We start from the raw sequence: 18,894 nt of genomic DNA, 5'->3' as shown, positions 1-18,894 counted from the left end.
GATTCAGGATTCAAGATTCAGGATTCAAGATTCAGGATTCAAGATTCAGGATTCAAGATTCAGGATTCAAGATTCAGGATTCAAGATTCAGGATTCAAGATTCAAGATTCAGGATTCAAGATTCAGGATTCAAGATTCAGGATTCAAGATTCAAGATTCAGGATTCAAGATTCAGGATTCAAGATTCAGGATTCAAGATTGAGGATTCAAGATTCAGGATTCAGGATTCAAGATTCAAAATACAGGATCCAATATTCAGGATTCAATATTCCGGACTCAAGATTCAAGGTTCAGGATTAAAAATGCACGATTACACTTTCAAGAATCAAGGTTGGATTTGCAAAATTCAACTTTCAAGGTTTAATTCCCAAGATCACGAATCAAGATTTAAGATTTAAAATTCAAGTTCCAAGGTTCGAGGTTCTGGATTCAAGATTCTAGAATGACTGATCGAGATTGAAAATTCACGAATTAAAGTTCTAGAGTCACCAGTCAAAATTCAAGATTCACGAATCAAGACTGACGAATCAAGATTCACGAATCAAGACTGACGAACAAAGATTCACGAATCAAGACTGACGAATCAAGACTGCCGAATCAAGATTCACAAATCAATAATCACGATCAAAATTCCAGATTTAGGATTCAGTATTCAAAATTTAAGATTCAAGATTCAGGATTCAGTATTCAAAATTCAGGATTCAAGATTTAAGAAGGTTAAAGAAATTGCAGGATATTCAAAAGATTCAGTTATTCAGATTCAAGGAAATTCAAAAAAATTAAGATTCAAGAAGAAGGCGCAAGATATGTACCATTCAAGGTTCACGAACCAAGATTGATCCAAAGGGTCAAGATTAAAGACTTAAGATAATCGTAAGATTTAAGATTCAACGAATCAAGATTCACGAATCAAAATTCAAGATTCAGATTTCAGTATTCAAAATTCAAGATTTAGGATTCAGGATTCAAGATTTAAGAAGATTAAGGAAGATGCAAGAGATTCAGTACAATTCAGAAGGATTCGGGAAAATTGAGGAAGATTCGTAACGGTTTAAGATTCAGGAAGATTCAAGAAGATTTGGTAAGATTCAGATTCAGGGAGATACATGAAGATTCTAAAAGAAAATTCACGAAAATTCACGAAAATTCAAGAAAATTTAAGATTCAAAGGTTCTTGAACCAAGATTGAATATTTACGAACCAAAGAGTCACGATTAAAGACTTAAGTTAATTATAAGATTTAAGATTCTAGTTACTAAACTTAAGATTCACGAATCCAGATTCAAGAATCAAGATCAAGATTCAGGATTTAAGATTCAAAACCTAAATTTCAAGTTCCAAGATTCAAGTTCAAGACTTAGGATTCAAGATTCAACATTTAAAATTCAAGATACAAAATTAAAGATTAATGATTCAAGATTCAAATTCTAAGATGCAAAATTCAAGTTGCTACATTCAATATTCAAAATTCAGGTTTCAAAATTCAAGATTCAGGATTCCGGATTCAATATTCAGTAATCAGGATTCAGTATTCGGGATTCAGGATACCCGATTCAGGATTCAGTATTCAGGATTCAGTGCTCAGGATTCAAGATTCAAAATTCACGATTCAAGATTTAAGTTCCAAGATTCAAGTTTCAGCATTTAAGATTCAAGGCTCACGAATCAAGATTCAGGATTCAACATACAGGACTCAAGGTTCAGTATTCAAAATTCAGGGATTCAAGAGGATCCTATAGGATTACCGAGTATTCAAGAGGATTCAAGAAAATTCAAAGGATTCAAGAGATTCACGAATCAAGATTCACGAACCAAGATTCAGGATTCAGTGTTCAAGTTTCAAGATTAAAGATTTGGGATTCAAGATTTTAAGTTCCAAGATTTAAAATTCAAGACTCACGAGAATTCAAGAGGATTTAAACGGACTCAAGAGGACCCAAGAGAATTCAAAAGGACTCAAGAGGATTCAAGAGGATTCAAAGGATTCGAGAGGATTCAAGGGGATTCAAGAAGGTTCACGAAAATTCTAGAAGATTCAAGAAGATTCAAGAAGGTTCACGAAGTTTCAAGGTTCATGATTCCGGATTCATATTCAGAATTCAGTATTCGGGATTTGGAGTTCGGGATTCAGGATACACGATTCAGGATTCAGGGTTCAGGATTTAGAATTCAGGATTTAAGATTCAGGATTCAAAATTCACGATTCAAGAGTTAAGTTCCAAGATTCAAGTTCCAAGATTTAAGATTCAAAACTCACGAGAATTCAAGAGGATTTAAGCGGACTCAAGAGGACTCAAAAGGACTCAAGCAGACTCAAGAAGATTCAAAGGATTAGAGGATTCAAGGAGATTCAAGAAAATTCAAGAAGATTCAAGAAGATTCCAGAAAATTCCAGAAGATTAAAGAAGATTCAAGAAGATTCCAGAAGGTTCAAGAAGTTTCAAGAAGATTCAAGAAGGTTCGAGAAGATTCAAGAAAATTCTAGAAGATTCAAGAAGTTTCAAGATTCATGATTCCGGAATCAGGATTCAGTATTCGGGATTGAGGGTTCGGGATTCAGGATACACGATTCAGGATTCAGTATTCAGGTTCAGGATTTAGGATTCAAGATTTAAGATTCAGGATTAAAAATTCAAAATTCAAGTTCCAAGATTTAATATTCAAGACTCGCGAGAATTCAAGAGGATTTAAGCGGACTCAAGAAGACTCAAAAGGACTCAAGCAGACTCAAGAAGATTCAAAGGATTAGAGGATTCAAGGGGATTCAAGAAAATTCAAGAAGATTCAAGAAGATTCCAGAAAATTCCAGAAGATTAAAGAAGATTCAAGAAGATTCCAGAAGGTTCAAGAAGTTTCAAGAAGTTTCAAGAAGATTCAAGAAGGTTCGAGAAGATTCAAGAAAATTCTAGAAGATTCAAGAAGTTTCAAGATTCATGATTCCGGAATCAGGATTCAGTATTCGGGATTGAGGGTTCGGGATTCAGGATACACGATTCAGTATTCAGGGTTCAGGATTTAGGATTCAAGATTTAAGATTCAGGATTAAAAATTCAAAATTCAAGTTCCAAGATTTAAGATTCAAGACTCGCGAGAATTCAAGAGGATTTAGCGGACTCAAAAGGACTTAAGAGGATTCAAAGGGATTCAAGAAAATTCAAGAAGATTCAGGAAAATTCTAGAAGATTCAAGAAGGTTCACGAAGTTTCAAGATTCATGATTCCGGATTCATATTCAGAATTCAGTATTCGGGATTCGGAGTTCGGGATCCAGGATACACGATTCAGGATTCGGTATTCAGGATTTAGAATTCAAGATTTAAGATTCAGTATTCAAAATTCACGATTCAAGATTTAAATTCCAAGATTCAAGTTCCAAGATTTAAGATTCAAGACTCACGAGAATTCAAGAGGATTTAAGCGGACTCAAGAGGACTTAAGAGGATTCAAGAAAATTCAAGAAGATTCAAGGATATTCAGAAAGAGTCCGCCTCGCATTTGATGTCGATTAGGCATCTTTCGGGCATTCCAGCGGCAGAGCTTACAAGCGCACGTGGGAGAGTCTCGCATGTCCGACGGAGCAGCGGGACCCAGTTTCGTGGTGACGGAGTGAGCGCAATCCCTTATAGGTCGAGAAAGATGGCGACTTGGAGATTCTTGGCTCCGGCCAGGGGTCGGGACCGTCGGTATCACTGGGGGGAAGGGGAACCTAGTACATGGAGTACAGAGCAATTTGCAGGTAAGGGCGCGCCCTGTTTAATAGACCGTCAACATGTTGTAAGTCATACAAGAACTTTGGGTTTACAGGGGATGAGTAAGAGGTCTGGGCCAAGGTGGAGTAGGAAGGACTCTTCTTATTATAAAAGGGACAGCCGAGTTGATGAGTTTCTCGCTCCTGTTCAGTATTTGGAGAGTGTCTGATGAGCAGTCGCTTTCGAACCGCACGCACATCCTGGCAACCCTGCGAGCACTTCTGGTACTCGAGCCTTTACACTTATAGTTATAGGGACAGAGGCTCGAAAGGCTTTCGTACGGCTGAACGATTGGGACGAGGGGAAGGAACAAGGCAACCTTGGGCACGGGCGGATCTGGGAGGAAACCCTCAGGGCCTCAGATCCGATTTCTTCCTCGTAAAAAGGGATGTGATCCGGGTTAACTTACTAAGACCAAAGAGTTATAAAATCACTCTCCCAGAGAGGGAGCAGTCACTGAGCTCAGATCGCATGTTCCCTTCTCATTGGCTACGGCGGTTGATTGAATTATCCAGTGATTATAGGTGGGTCTAATAGGCTAAGCTTGGTCTTGGTGCCAGCGCACTGCGGAATAGGGGGCAATGAAAAGGCGGACGATCTGGCTCGCAGTGGTGGGACATTTATCGGGAATTGGAAATTGCTCCCTCTATTGTTAGGGCCAGGGTTAAAGACTAAGTGCCCAGTAAATTCCAGCTTCAGTGGTAACAAGCAACCTGACTCAGACAGTTCAGGGCCCCTTGGCAAATCTGGGGATGAAACTACTGAGCATATGATCTGTCCCTGTGACGCCTTGCTTAGAGACAGACATATCAGCTCGCTTTGGCAACAGTTACCTGGAACTGGGGAGGATGAAGCATCTTAGGCTATGAACAGGGTCCTATCTTTTATCGAGAGAAACAGGCTCTGATCCTAGTTGTGCAAGAAAGAGCAGGATAGGCACAATGGATATTTGGTGTGCCTAATGCTGTCTGGTCAGGCTCCCCACATGAAAAGAACAGAAATTTCTGCTGATGTCAATTGACTACTCTCAAAGTGGTCATCTGATAAGTACCATTGAATATCTCGGGTAATTATTATTATTATCTTTACCCGCTATGACCTTGACCAACAAATTGTTAACATACTATAAGAAAACAACATAGTTTAACACATACTTTATTAATAATAGCTGTACAATGAGTATTAGTAGTAATAATCTAATTTAAAAGATTATGAACATATCCATAAAAGTTTTAATGGCACTAAATTAACAAGCAAACGAATAAAATTAACTAAATACAGGAAATATAACATATTTGGTAGGTAAATTAATGAAGTAGGTAAATAATAAAATACATATTGAACATTTCCCCATTTTTAAACCAAAACCTAAAATATCATTTCTTGAGCAATGGAGGTACAATACAAAATAAAACTATGTTTCAGTTCTTAAACGATAAAGTACGTATATCATTCTCCTTACCTATACTATACTGTACAAGGTGATGTGGAATTTTCTGTCATTTAATATAACGGGCGCGCCAAAACTGTTTTGTAGGCCATTTTCAGGTTGACCTGAAATTATTTACATAATACACGTGAATTCCTGACCAACTTTAAATAATATGGTTGTGCCGCAATAATGTATCCGTTACCCAAATGGGTCCTCTGAAACAGAAAGAAAAAAAAACGTTAAAACTTTCACACACTTTTTTTTATCGATATCGTTAATTGGTTTGGGGTCGGCGACCTTCGCACGCATTTTTTTTTAATATTCGCAATTTAACAATTCCACTATGTAAAGCTGCTGTACAGTTAGTTTTATGGTTAAAACAAAGAAGAAGTAGTTTAATTTTATGCAAATGGGTAAAATTTTACTATTGTCTATATAGCGTTCTTCCACTTGTTCTATGGCAGATTGCAATCGCGGGGAAATCCGACAAATTCTAGTCAAGGCGAAGGATACCTCTTAAAACGTCCTTTATGCTAATTGTCTTTTCGTATCCTGCAGTCAATTTCAACAAAAGTTAAAAGCTATTTCAAAATATGGCAAAAAAATCAAAATTCGACAACAACAATTTTTTGTTTACGTCTAATTTAATAGTTCTCTGAATGTTGTACATTTTTGCGGAATTTTTAAAACTTCGAAATTTGAAAAAGTTGTACCAATTTTGGGGTTTTTCAAATTTGCTGTATTTTTATGTATTCTTTAGTCCTTTAGTGTTTACATATTTAAAAATTTTTTTTTTGTTTTGGAAGATAATTTCTTGTATTCCTTTTTGGAATGTTCCAAGAACAGTAATAAGAAGTTTCGAAATTTTCGATAGATTTTAAAAGGCAACATTTTGGACCCTGACTTTATTCGAAAAGTTTTGCTTCTTTGTATATTATATTGCATATTAAATGCTTCTTGGTTGGAAATCAGTATTTTAGAAAAGATTACAAATTCAAAAAACTGCACTTTCTGAATGTAAACACAGCAGAATAATTTACAAATTACGGCTGTTATTATTTTATAATGCGTCGTGTTTCATTTGTTTAATTTTCCAAGGCCTATCTAACTAGTGTAGGGTGCTTTTCTTTCGCGCTTTCGACAAATACCGAAAATACGTAAAAAGTAAATTTAAAATACAATTTAAGCATTTTTATTAATTAAATGAATCTCAATTTCTCAATATTTGAGGTTAGGGACGAGATTTTGAAAAACGATTTTCACTGGCCTCTTTGGATGTTATTTGGCTACTTTTTCATAAAGAAAAAGTCATATCAATCCATTTGATTTTTTGATTTTTTTAGGATTTTGGGTCATAGTGTCAAAACTAGCCCCCTGGCGGAGAAGGATTCAACTAAATTAACTATATTGGTTGATTTGGTTGATTCATATTGCCCAAGGAATGCTCTTTTCAACCATACCAAATTTGTTAAAATCGGTCAAACGGTTAAGAAGTTAAAGCAGGTTATTGCAAAAACAATTGAACGCACCACGCCATCTTTGTTTTTTAAATAATTGAGTTTTTGTTTTTACGAAAATGATAGATAAACTGGTTCTCTTTAAAAATGTGAAAAAAGAATGTTTAGTTTATTATGCGAAATTTAAAGAAAATGCAATTTTAAAATTTAAGATGGCAGTTACGCCCTCTGTTGGTCATTTTTCGAACTTGAAAATATTTCCAGCGATTCTTCATGACCGATTTACCCAATAATTTTTTTTACCCCTAAGTCATATGACGAACGGTCCTCGAGATATGGCCGAGGAACAGTCTTATTGGGTCACTGGGTACAATAATTATTTGTTACACACTGTATATTTTCAGTTCTTCGAATTTGGCCTGTTAGATTAATTTTAAATTTTTTTTAATGTACCATTTGTGTTCGATTTTTTGAGATTTCATAATTCGAACACGCGAAAATTTTATAAAATCTGGGGATTTTTAAAAAATCGTTTGAATTTGAATTGTTTACATTAAAAATTAAGATATTCGCTTCGACTTCACCAATAAATATATCTCCTCCAGACGATTTATTTTGCCCCTTAGAGTACTTTCCTCCGGTTTCGAGATAAGTATTCGCTTTTAAAGTTATGACATCACCAATGGATGTATTTCTTCCAGACGTTCCAATCTGTTCTTGAGATATGGACTATGGTTGGTAGAAATTAATTCCATTGGTTGAGACCTTTCATTAGAATACTATGAAGGATTAAACGTATGCCCCCCCCCCCGTTATTTATCACTAATAAAAGACATGCGTATGCAAAATCTGCGACCAATCGGTAAAAGTTATGCACGTTTTACTTTCAAAAATAGCATCTCAGACTTATTCATGGGGGGGGGGGGGTCTAAGTTAGTTAATTTTATCTTTCATGGTATTCTAATTAAATGTCTCAACGAAAGGAACTGTTTTCTATACCAACTACTGCTGACTTTCTTACCCTTTATTAAAAGAGGGGGTTGGAGGAGGCAGTGGAACTGGTTTTATCCTTCATGGTATTAATTTCTACCACCAATAGTCCTCCTCTTTAAAATAAATACAGAATCGTGACAATAATATGTCATTCCGGTTGCTTTGTACCGCACGGATATACGGCGGCTAATTAGCGCAAAATTTAGTTCTCAGTATTTTTCTGATTTTGAGCACTTAGATCGTAAATTTATTTGAAATATACGCAGATCATTTTTTTGTACGAAATCACATCCCAATTAACGCTTAATTAGATCTCATTGTGCTTAAGACACAAAAAAGCGCATAATTTTTGCGCTATCCAGCTTTGAGGGCGTACATTTTTACTATTCGGTTCTAAATGCCACAAATCGGCGCATAATTTAGGTTTCTAGCTTTCCAGCTCTGGATTCTAAACTTTATACAGAACTAGAGGCTAATTAGCGCAAAATTTACTCACAAGCGCATATTTAAAAACATATTTTTGGGGCGAAACTGACAAATTATGAACTAATTAGCGTATAATTTAGTTGTATTGCTCCAAATGACACATACACCGGCGCCTAATTAGCGCAAAATTTACTTTTTTCTCTCTTCCAATTGCGAATAAACAAAAATTAGGCGCACTTGCTTGTTTTAAATGACACAAACCGAAGGCTAATTGGCACATAGTTTAGTTTTAAATACTTCTTATGAAGAATTCCAATTGCACGTACATTTAAGGGTCAAGAAAATCTACTTACGATCTAATTAGTACAAAGTATTCCCACGCGATTTAAGTTGCGCATAATTTTGGCGCTCTTCAGCTCTAGGTCGATAGAATAAATACAGATCGAAAGATATCAGCGGTTCATTTGCGCCTAATTTAGTTTTAAGTATTAATTAAGCGCATAAGCAAAAGTCACGTCCGCTTGCGCTTAAAAGCAAAGAAAGCTAATTAATAAATCGGCGGCTAATTTGGTCTTAAATTAACTTCCAATTACTGTTGCGGTTAAGGTAAAGGTAATTAATACAAACTGGCTACAAGATATTCAAAATGCGCACAATTTTTATACCCAATTGCGCATATCGGTAGCTAATTGGTTCATAATTAAGTAAATTCCTTTTTTAAATCAATTAATGACTCATACCGGCGGCTAATTTAATTGTAAATGTGCAAATGGGCATAAAAAGATATTACCTACCTTGCTCTTTGAGATGTAAGCAAACCTAATATAAAATGATTTTTAAAATTGACACAGAACCGTGGGGATTCCAACGGCTTTGTGGCACATGGCACATACAGCGGCTAATTAGCGCATAAATTAGTTTTCAGTATTTCATAAGTAAAATTCTATTTGCGTTTTCACTGTTTTGTACTACTGGTGCTTAAGGCGCATAATTTTTGCGCTTTTTGATGCGTTCGAAAATTTCTTTAAATGATTACTTTTTACTACTGGTACTTAGGGCGCATAATTTTTGCGGTTTTTGGTGCGTCAGAAAATGTCCTTAAAATGATTATACAGTGCTTTGTACTACCAGTACTTAAAGCGCATAATTTTTGCGCATTTTGGTGCGTTCGAAAAATTCTTTAAATGATTACTTTCTACTATTGGTACTTAGAGCGCATAGTTTTTCGGTTCTTGGTGGGTCCGAAAATTTCCTTAAAATGATTATGCAGTGCTTGGTACTACCGGTACTTAAAGCGCATAGTTTTTGCGCTTTTTGGTGCGTTCCAAAATTTCTTTAAATGATTACTTTCTACTACTGGTACTTAGGGCGCATAATTTTTGCAGTTCTTGGTGGGTCCGAAAATTTCCTTAAAATGATTATACAACGCTTTGTACTACCGGTGCTTAAAGCGCATAATTTTTGCGCTTTTTGGTGCGTTCCAAAATTTCTTTAAATTATTACTTTCTACTACTGGTACTTAGGGCGCATAATTTTTGCAGTTCTTGGTGCGTCTGAAAATGTCCTTAAAATGATTATACAGTGCTTTGTACTACCGGTGCTTAAAGCGCATAATTTTTGCGCTTTTTTGTGCGTTCGAAAATTTCTTTAAATGATTACTTTCTACTACTGGTACTTAGGGCGCATAATTTTTGCAGTTCTTGGTGCGTCTGAAAATGTCCTTAAAATATTATGCAGTGCTTTGTACTACCGGTACTTAAAGCGCATAATTTTTGCGCTTTTTTGTGCGTTCGAAAATGTCTTTAAATGATTACTTTCTACTACTGGTACTTAGAGCGCATAATTTTTGCGGTTCTTGGTGGATCCGAAAATTTCCTTAAAATGATTATACAGTGCTTTGTACTACCGGTACTTAAAGCGCATAATTTTTGGGCTTTTTGGTGCGTCAGAAAATTTCTGTAAAATCATTATACATTGTGTTCGTAAATTTCTTTAAATTAAAAACAAAACTGTGGCATTTTCATTGTTTTGTACCAAGCGTGACATGATTGGGGGCTAATTAGCGCAAAATTTAGTTATATTAATGGCGCATAACAAAAACAAACTTTAAAATCATGCTAATTTAAAGATTAACCTGAGGGGAGGAGCGCACTAACTCACCTTATCTCTTGTAACCCCTGCCGTTCGCTAGCACTAAAGGTACCGACGGACCCGGCGTCCTCGCCTCGTACATTCCCCTGGGAACCTCCGACCTCTCGAGCTCGTCGCCCGACAGATCCAAATCGTGCACCATCTGCATGATCTCGCGCTCCTTCTTGATGTCCTCTCTGTCCTCGGGCTGTCGATTAAAAAGAAAATTAATTGCGTCGGCCGGCGAATTATGTAAGTAAGTGTGTTATCTAACTTTCTCGACATTCTTCGAGCATCCTGCGAGTTATAGAAATCGGTGCCACTCACCTCGTGCACTCCATTCGGTATCGGCGTCGCGAACTTCAGATTCGCCAGCGAACCGTAGCTGCGCGACCGGTGCTCCTGCCGGATCGAGTAGGAGAACGCGCGCTCGTTCAGGTGGCCCTTCTTCCTGTAGATGCCGGTGTTGAAGGGACTCTCGTCGCCCAAGTTGGGATCGTCGAGACCGTTCATGCTCTGCGCTATCTTCTTGTTGAGCTTGGCGGATGGGGGCGGCGGCGGGGGGTCGTGGCCCTTGTCCTTTCGTCTCGCGTGCCGCGACGGCGATTCCATGGTGGCGTATTGGTGCATTATGTAGGCCTCGTGCGGGAAGTTTACGGGTTGGTAGCTCGAGACCGGGGATAGCGCGCGGTTGCTGGGTAAGTAGATGGGTTCCTCGACGGGGTGCTTGCTCTTCTTCTTGTTTTTGGTGAGGGTGGTCGGCACCATGACGTTGGCGACGGGAACGAAAGGGGGTGGGATCGGACGGGCCGGTACCAGCATGCGCCCGCGCGGCCGGTGCGAGAAAGTGTTCCCGTGGTGTTTGATGAATTTGGGGTTGGGTAACGTCTGAGGGTGCGACATTACGTAGATGGGTTGTTGGGGGACGGGGTAGTGGTGGTGATTTTTTGGTTTCATTAGTGTACCCGAAACGCTATTCGCCCTGCCGTTGACCATCGGGTACATCTCCTCCTTGGGGGAGCTCTTCTTCTTGGGCTTCTTGTTCTTTTCCTGGTGTGGAGGTGGCGGTACCGATATCGGTGCCGCAATTTGTCTCGGTCGCGGCGTTCTACTTATGGTCGACGTTGAGTATAAATCGTAAATTCCGTCTAAATTATCCTGCGAGCCGGCCCATACCTTATGATTCTCATCGCCGTTATATATGCTGACGTCGTCCTTTGCGTTTCCGACCGTGTTGATGGTCATCGTCGAGCCGGACGAGAAACGATTAATCTTCCAATCCTCCACCTAAAACAGACAGAAGAATGGGACCATCATCGGTTAAACTTGAACTCGAACTTCGACCTCGTTCGCATCGCATTTACATTTCAAATTACGCGCCAATTAACTCAACGAGTCAAATGAGCGGCGGTTCGTTACCTTGTCTTTCGATATCCTCTCCGAGCTGAGTGTTCCGTAAAGGTTACCGGCCGTGTCGACTTGCTTGGCGTACGAGGAATCCGCGTAGGCGTGAAAACAACAACGTACGAGCGCGTTTGCCGCTACTTCGCGTTTGCATATAAACGCATGGCACTCTAGGACTTTAATTCCGGTCGTCCTTCTCAGGATCGCGGCGAATAGGGGCGGGTGGGTCGGATTCGGCGATCTTGCGAAGGGCGAATCTAACGGTAGAAATCTAGGACTGGGGTTGTGCAACGTGTTCTTTTCGGGGACTAGGACGTATCTGTAAACAAAAGAGACATTTAAGAAACGTGCAGTAATTTTTGATCAGCAAAAACACACAGGACATATAAAACGCATAACGCAACACAAGACGTCATAAAATGGAAGATACTAGAGGAAAGAAAGGTTAAAGATGAAGATACATAAAACACAGAAGACTCCAATGACGAATAAAAACATACGAAAGACAAAGATGCAGACAACAAATGAAAGATATTACAGATAAGAAATAGAAAAAAGGAAAGACACAAAAGACAAAGAAAACATAACAGACAGAGGGAACTAACCTACAACTTTGATCCAATCCCTACAATTTGAATGACTTCGAATACACATTTTTGAAGAATTCTAAGAAATTAATCGATACAAAACGGTGTGGTAACATTGTATTAATGTCGTCAAAATAGTACACTTCGTTCACCTTCGTTCGGAAGCGGTTGCACCACGCTTCCTTTCTTGTTACGCCACTGCGAACCTTTTTTAAATTTTTTGTGAATCATTAATTGTTCATTTTTAAAATATACCAAAACCCAAAATAGTGCACTGCTTTCATCTCCTAAGCAGAGAAGGCACCCAAGCGCCAAATCTATGAACAATTTTTGAAGAATTTCTTAAAGATATACTTAAATCACGTTAAGAGTAATTAAAGGACTGTTAAGGAATGTATTCGATCAATTTTTACAATAAATCAAAAACAAAACAACGAAAATTTGTTTTCTTTTTTTTCCATTTTCCACGCATAGGACACTCCCAAACAACATTTTTGAGAGATTGTACCAAAATCTTCTGGAATTCATGGCCCTGAATTTAGTCATGAATTTCAAAAAAAATATTATGGACGCAAACAAATTGTTGAGCGATTGAACCAAAACCTTCTGAAATTCATGACCTTGAATTTCAAAAAAATTATTATGGACGCATAGGACACTCCCAAACAATTTTTTTGAAATCCATGGTTAAATGCAAACTCATGAATGAAAAAAATATTATGGACACATAGGACACTCCCAAACAATATTTTTGAGCGATTGAACCAAAACCTTCTAAAATTCATGGGTCTGAATTTAGTCATGAATTTCAAAAAAATTATTATGCCGCATAGGACACTCCCAAACCAAATTTTTGAGCTAATGGACCGAAATCTTCTGACATTCATGGCCTTGAATTTAGTCATGAATTTCAAAAAAATTATTATGGACGCATAGGACACTCCCAAACAATTTTTTTAGAAATTCATGGTTAAATGCAGAGCCATGAATTCAAAAAATATATTATGGACGCATAGGACACTCGCAAACAAAATTTATGAGCAATTGGACCAAAATATCCTGAAATTCATGGCCCTCCATTCAGTCATAAATTTCAAAAAAATAATTATGGACGCATTGGACACTCATAAACAAAATATTTCAGCGATTGGACCCAAATCTTCTGAAATTCATGGCTCTGAATTTCGTCATGAATTTCAAAAAAATTATTATGGACGCACAGGATACTCCCAAACCGAATTTTTGCGCTATCGAACCAATATTTTTTGAAATCGTGGTGAAATGCAGAGCCATGAATTAAAAATAATATTATGGACGCATAGGACACTCCTAAACAAAATTTTTGCGTTATCGGAACAGTATTTTTTGAAATTCTTGGTTAAATGCAGAGCCATGAATTTAAGAAAAATTTATGGACGCATAGGACACTCCTAAACAAAATTTTTGAGCGATTGGACCAAAATTTTTTGAAATTCATGGCTCTGAATTTAGACACGAATTTCAAAAAAATTACTATGGAAGCATAGGACACTCCCAAACCAAATTTTTGCGTTATCGGACCAACATTTTTTTAAATTAATAGTTAAATGCAAATCCACGAATTAAAAAAAAACATTACGGACGCATAGGACACTCCCAAACAAAATTGTTGAGCGATTGGACCAAAATCTTCTGAAATTCATGCCCTGAATTTAGTTATGAATTAAAAAAAAATATTATGGACGCATAGGACACTCGCAAACAAAATTGTTGGGCGATTGGACCAAAATCTCCTGAAATTCATGGCCCTGAATTTAGTCATGAATTTCAAAAAGATTATTATGAACGCACAGGACACTCCCAAACAAAATTTTTGCGTTATCGGAACAATATTTTTTGACATTCTTGCTTAAATGCAGAGCTATGAATTTAAAAAAAAATTATGGACGCATAGGACACTCCTAAACAAAATTTTGAGCGATTGGACCAAAATCTTCTGAAATCCATGGCCATGAATTTAGTCATGAATTTCAAAAAAATTATTATGGAAGCAAAGGACACTCCCAAACCAAAGTTTTGCGCTATCGGACCAACATTTTTTGAAATTCATGCTTAAATGCACAGCCATGAATTCAAAAAATATATTATTGATGCAGAGGACACTCGCAAACAAAATTTTTGAGCGCTTGGACCAAAATCTTCGGAAATTCATAGCCACGAATTTGGTCATGAATTTCAAAAAAATTATTATGGGCGCATAGGATACTCCCAAATCAAACTTTTGAGCGATTGGACCAAAATCTTCTGAAATTCATGGCCCTGAATTTGATCATGAATTTCAAAAAAATTATTATGGACGCATAGGACACTCCCAAACCAAATTTTTGAGCGATTGGACCCAACCCTTCTGAAATTCATGGCCCTGAATTTGGTCATGAATTTCAAAAAAAATTATTATGGACGCATAGGACACTCCCAAACCGAATTCTTGCGCTATCGGACCAAATTTTTTTTAATTCATGGTTAAATGCAGAGCCATGAATTTAAAAAAATGTATGGACGCATAGGACACCCCTAAACAAAATTTTTGAGCGATTGGACCAAAATCTTCTGAAATTCATGGCCCTGAATTTAGTCATGAATTTAAAAAAATTATTATGGACGCATAGGACACTCCCAAACCGAATTCTTGCGCTATCGGACCAAATTTTTTTTAATTCATGGTTAAATGCAGAGCCAGGAATTTAAAAAAATGTATGGACGCATAGGACACTCCTAAACAAAATTTTTGAGCGATTGGACCAAAATCTTCTGACATTCATGGCCCTGAATTTAGTCATGAATTAAAAAAAAATTATTATGGACGCATAAGATTCTCCCAAATCAAATTTTTTTGCTATCGCACCAACATTTTTTCAAATCCATGGTTAAATGCAGAGCCATGAATTAAAAAAAATTGTATGGACGCATAGGACACTCCTAAACGAAATCTTTGAGCCATTGGGCCAAAATCTTCTAAAATTCATGGCCCTGAATTTGGTTATGAATTTCAAAAAAATTATTATAGACGAATAGGACACTCCCAAACCAAATTTTTACGCTATCGGACCAACATTTTTTGAAATTCATGGTTAAATGCAGAGCCATGAATTAAAAAAAAATATTATGGAAGCATAGGAGACGCCCAAACAAAATTTTTGAGCGATTGGGCCAAAATCTTCTGAAATTCATGGCCCTGAATTTAGTCATGAATTAAAAAAAAATTATTATGGACGCATAAGATACTCCCAAATCAAATTTTTTCGCTATCGCACCAACATTTTTTCAAATCCATGGTTAAATGCAGAGCCATGAATTAAAAAATATATATTATAGACGCATAGGACACTCCCAAACCAAATTTTTGAGCGATTGGACCAAAATCTTCTGAAATTCATGGCTCTGAATTTAGTCATGAATAAAAAAAAAATATTATGGGCGCATAGGACACTCCCAAACCAAATTTTAGCGTTATCGGACCAACATTTTTTGAGATTCATGGTTAAATGCAGAGCCATGAATTAAAAAAAAATATTATGGAAGCATAGGAGACGCCCAAACAAAATTTTTGAGCGATTGGACCAAAATCTTCTGAAATTCATAGCTTTGAATTCTCTAACAATCCTCAAAGATCCATTAAACAATCCCAAAGGTGTCCCCGAGGATCTTTGAAGGTCTCATAATATAGGCAAAAATCCCCTAAAGATTCTGAATCTTCAAAATATGTCCAGAATATTCCTAACGTATCGAAGATATGCGAGAATCTCCGAGTATTGCAAAAGACCCCCATAGATTTCCAGATTTCCTTAAATTTTCGCCTACCTTTACCGTCGATACTTTTATGCAAAGAGCTCCCAAACGCTCCCAGAAGATCCCTACGCACATTTACAGTAGTCTCTAGATATCCATAGGACTTCCAAATGTCTCCAAAAGATTTCCAGAAAATTTCCGAAGATGTCCACAATATGTATGTCCAAAAGATCTCCAAAGATGTCTAAGGACCTCCAAGTATATACACCGATAACCAAGAAACTCCAACGATTACCCGAAGTTTTTAGATATTTCCAGCGAACCTCACGGTATTTCAAGATTTTGCACTATGTGCACGATTGTTGGCGGATGTCAAAAACTTTCAGTTTCCGGAAGATGTCCAAAAATCTCAAAACCAAAAGGGCTCTAAAAGCAAGATGTCCGATCTTCGAGGATCGGTGATACTATCCAAAAATCTCCAATGATGCCTGAGATCGAATCTTTGACTACGACCAAAGATCGTCAGCGATTTCGAAATTCCCCGCGGATCTCCAAAATCTTCAATGGTCTCAAAAATATCCTCATTAAATCTATGAACATCTCCGAGGTTGTTCACAGATCTCCAAGTTTCCAAAATATCTCCAACAGTTCTCCAAAAGATGTCTCCAAAGATGTCCAAAAGACCTCCGAGAATATCAACAGAAGAGATTGAGCAGCAATTAAAGACTGAATCGAGATTTTGGGAGTTTTGAAATATTGGAAACTTGATATTTTGGAATTTTGAAGATTTGCGATGATTGAAATTTTGCGCATTTTGGATTTTTGGGGTTTGGACTTTTGGTAATTGGAGATTTCGAGAAGTTTAGATTTTGGGATTTTTGAAATTTTAGGGAAATTTAATTTAGCGTCAGTTTAATTACGCCGGCACTAATTAATGACACTTAATACGGAAAAACAAAAACAAGAATTAGAAACAACAACTACATCATGGCATACTTATCCGCGCGCGTCATTGCATCGATGGCCAATTAAGTCTTTGAGAAAAACAATTAAAATTATTACTCACACAAGCTGCACACTCAGCAATTATTTATAACCTTTACATCACCATTAATAATTACATTAACCGTTTGTTTATCGAGACTCGCTACATAATGGCAACGTTTATTGAAAAAGAAAACAACGGAGAAATTGTTTGCTAAATCATTTCAATTGTTTCCGGCTTTTTTTTAAAAAGGAGGCGGCCGTCCCAGAAACGATCGCGGTAATCTGTATCGGAAACGCATCGGATTATTTTGTGGAGAAATCGCTTGAAAATTGATGTAATCGATTACGTCATGGTTTTTTTTCCCATCGGCTGGCTTGGCATTGATACCTGTATTTCATAAAACGATAAATTTTTGGTAGCCGCCATTTTTAAGTGGTCGGCAGAACCCAAGGTTGCCAAAATTTGAAAGTGCCATTTCGTCATTTCATCATCTATCTCTTATCACATTCTTTAGCCTTATGTCGTCTATCTTCGGTTTTGTTTTCGTCCTGTATTCATTATCCACGTTCATCTTCTGTGTGCACGTGATTCGTCTTCATCTTGATATTCCTTGTCTCCTCTTTTCATTATCAATCTTTCTTTTTATCCCCTATCTTCCTTCTCTGTCTTCTCTCTCTCTCTCTATTTTCTTTGTCTTCGTCATAATCCATTTTCATCTTTCATTTGTATATCCTCTTCACGTTTATATATTCCTTTTATCTCACCCTCCTTTCATCATTTGTTTTATTCTCAGTTCATCCTTCATCGTATTACTTACCCTAGATACAAACCACACAAGACATTAGCTGAGATAAAAACCCATTTTACTTTAGCCAATATACAAACCGCACTAGATTTAGAACCATTTTACAATTAGCCATTTATGGTACAGGCCGAAAACATCATCGAAATTCACAAACGTCCCGCAGGGTAATTTAGTAGTTTTTAGTTAATTAGTATTCAGCTGTCTACAGACGCGTTAACACTTAGCGTATTATTATCGGTTTTTTTATCAGCCTCTCATCATCTCCCAAAGTTTACGCAATTATAGTGGTATTATTATCTGCGCATCCCTTTCGCGAGTGGATATTTGTAAACTTTGGAAAAATAGGGATTTCCAAAAAGAAGTGGGAAAACGCTGTATATAAGTAAAGAGGAATTTTTTAGCGCGTTTCTTTGCTTTAGGCGCACTCCATCCATAGGGAATAATCCTCACCTAAGAATCTTCTTCTTTGGCCAATTTGAAATGAATAATTTGTCATTTTTTAAGAGTAGCGTACGTTTTTCTCTTTTCACACGGATTACTTATGCCACGAGGTTGTCATAGATTAAATTCGCGAAACAGATAACGAAATCAAAACGCTAATTAAAAAGCGCGAATCAAATTACATTAATAAATCCGCCCATCAATTCCACACGTCACGCCCAGAATTGCCTGAATAAATTAAAATATCAAAAAAAGTGATAAATAAATTAATTCAATCAAATCCGATAATCCAAGCGCGAAAAAAATTCATCGATCTAATTCCGCGAAATTATTAAAAATCGTATGCGTCCATAAAATTTGTTTTGAAATTCATGACCAAATTCAGGGCCATGTATTTCAGATTTTGGTCCAATCGCTCAAAAATTTTGTTTGGGAGTGTCCTATGCATCCATAATATATTTTTTTTATTCATAGCTCTGCATTTAACCATGAATTTCAAAAATTTTTGTTTGGGAGTGTCCTATGCGTCCAACAATCTTCTTCTTTGGCCAATTTGAAATGAATAATTTGTCATTTTTTAAGAGTAGCGTACGTTTCTCTCTTTTCACACAGATTAGTTATGCCACGAGGTTGTCCTAAATTAAATTCGCGAAACAGATAACGAAATCAAAACGCTAATTAAAATAGGCGAATCAAATAATAAATCCGCCCATCA

General features: G+C 36.9%; 1 protein-coding gene across 1 annotated transcript in view; it reads right to left on the bottom strand.

Annotated features, from left to right (window-relative positions):
* Nucleotides 1-4,927: 4,927 nt before the first annotated feature.
* LOC116161480 overlaps nt 4,928-18,894 on the bottom strand; it is a 33,003-nt gene continuing 19,036 nt past the window's right edge. The window contains exons 3-6 of the mRNA XM_031474834.1: nt 11,606-11,909; nt 10,514-11,473; nt 10,217-10,394; nt 4,928-5,395 (exon numbers count right to left, since the gene is read on the bottom strand). Coding sequence (XP_031330694.1) covers nt 10,218-10,394; nt 10,514-11,473; nt 11,606-11,909 — 1,441 coding nt within the window. The 3' untranslated portion in view covers nt 4,928-5,395; nt 10,217. The remainder of the gene's footprint in view (nt 5,396-10,216; nt 10,395-10,513; nt 11,474-11,605; nt 11,910-18,894) is intronic.

This window comes from Photinus pyralis, unplaced genomic scaffold (genome assembly GCF_008802855.1).
Source record: "Photinus pyralis isolate 1611_PpyrPB1 unplaced genomic scaffold, Ppyr1.3 Ppyr1.4_LG10, whole genome shotgun sequence".
Classification (NCBI taxonomy): domain Eukaryota; kingdom Metazoa; phylum Arthropoda; class Insecta; order Coleoptera; family Lampyridae; genus Photinus; species Photinus pyralis.
The sequence above is the reverse complement of the archived record's forward strand: the minus strand, read 5'-3'. Positions and strand labels throughout refer to the sequence as shown.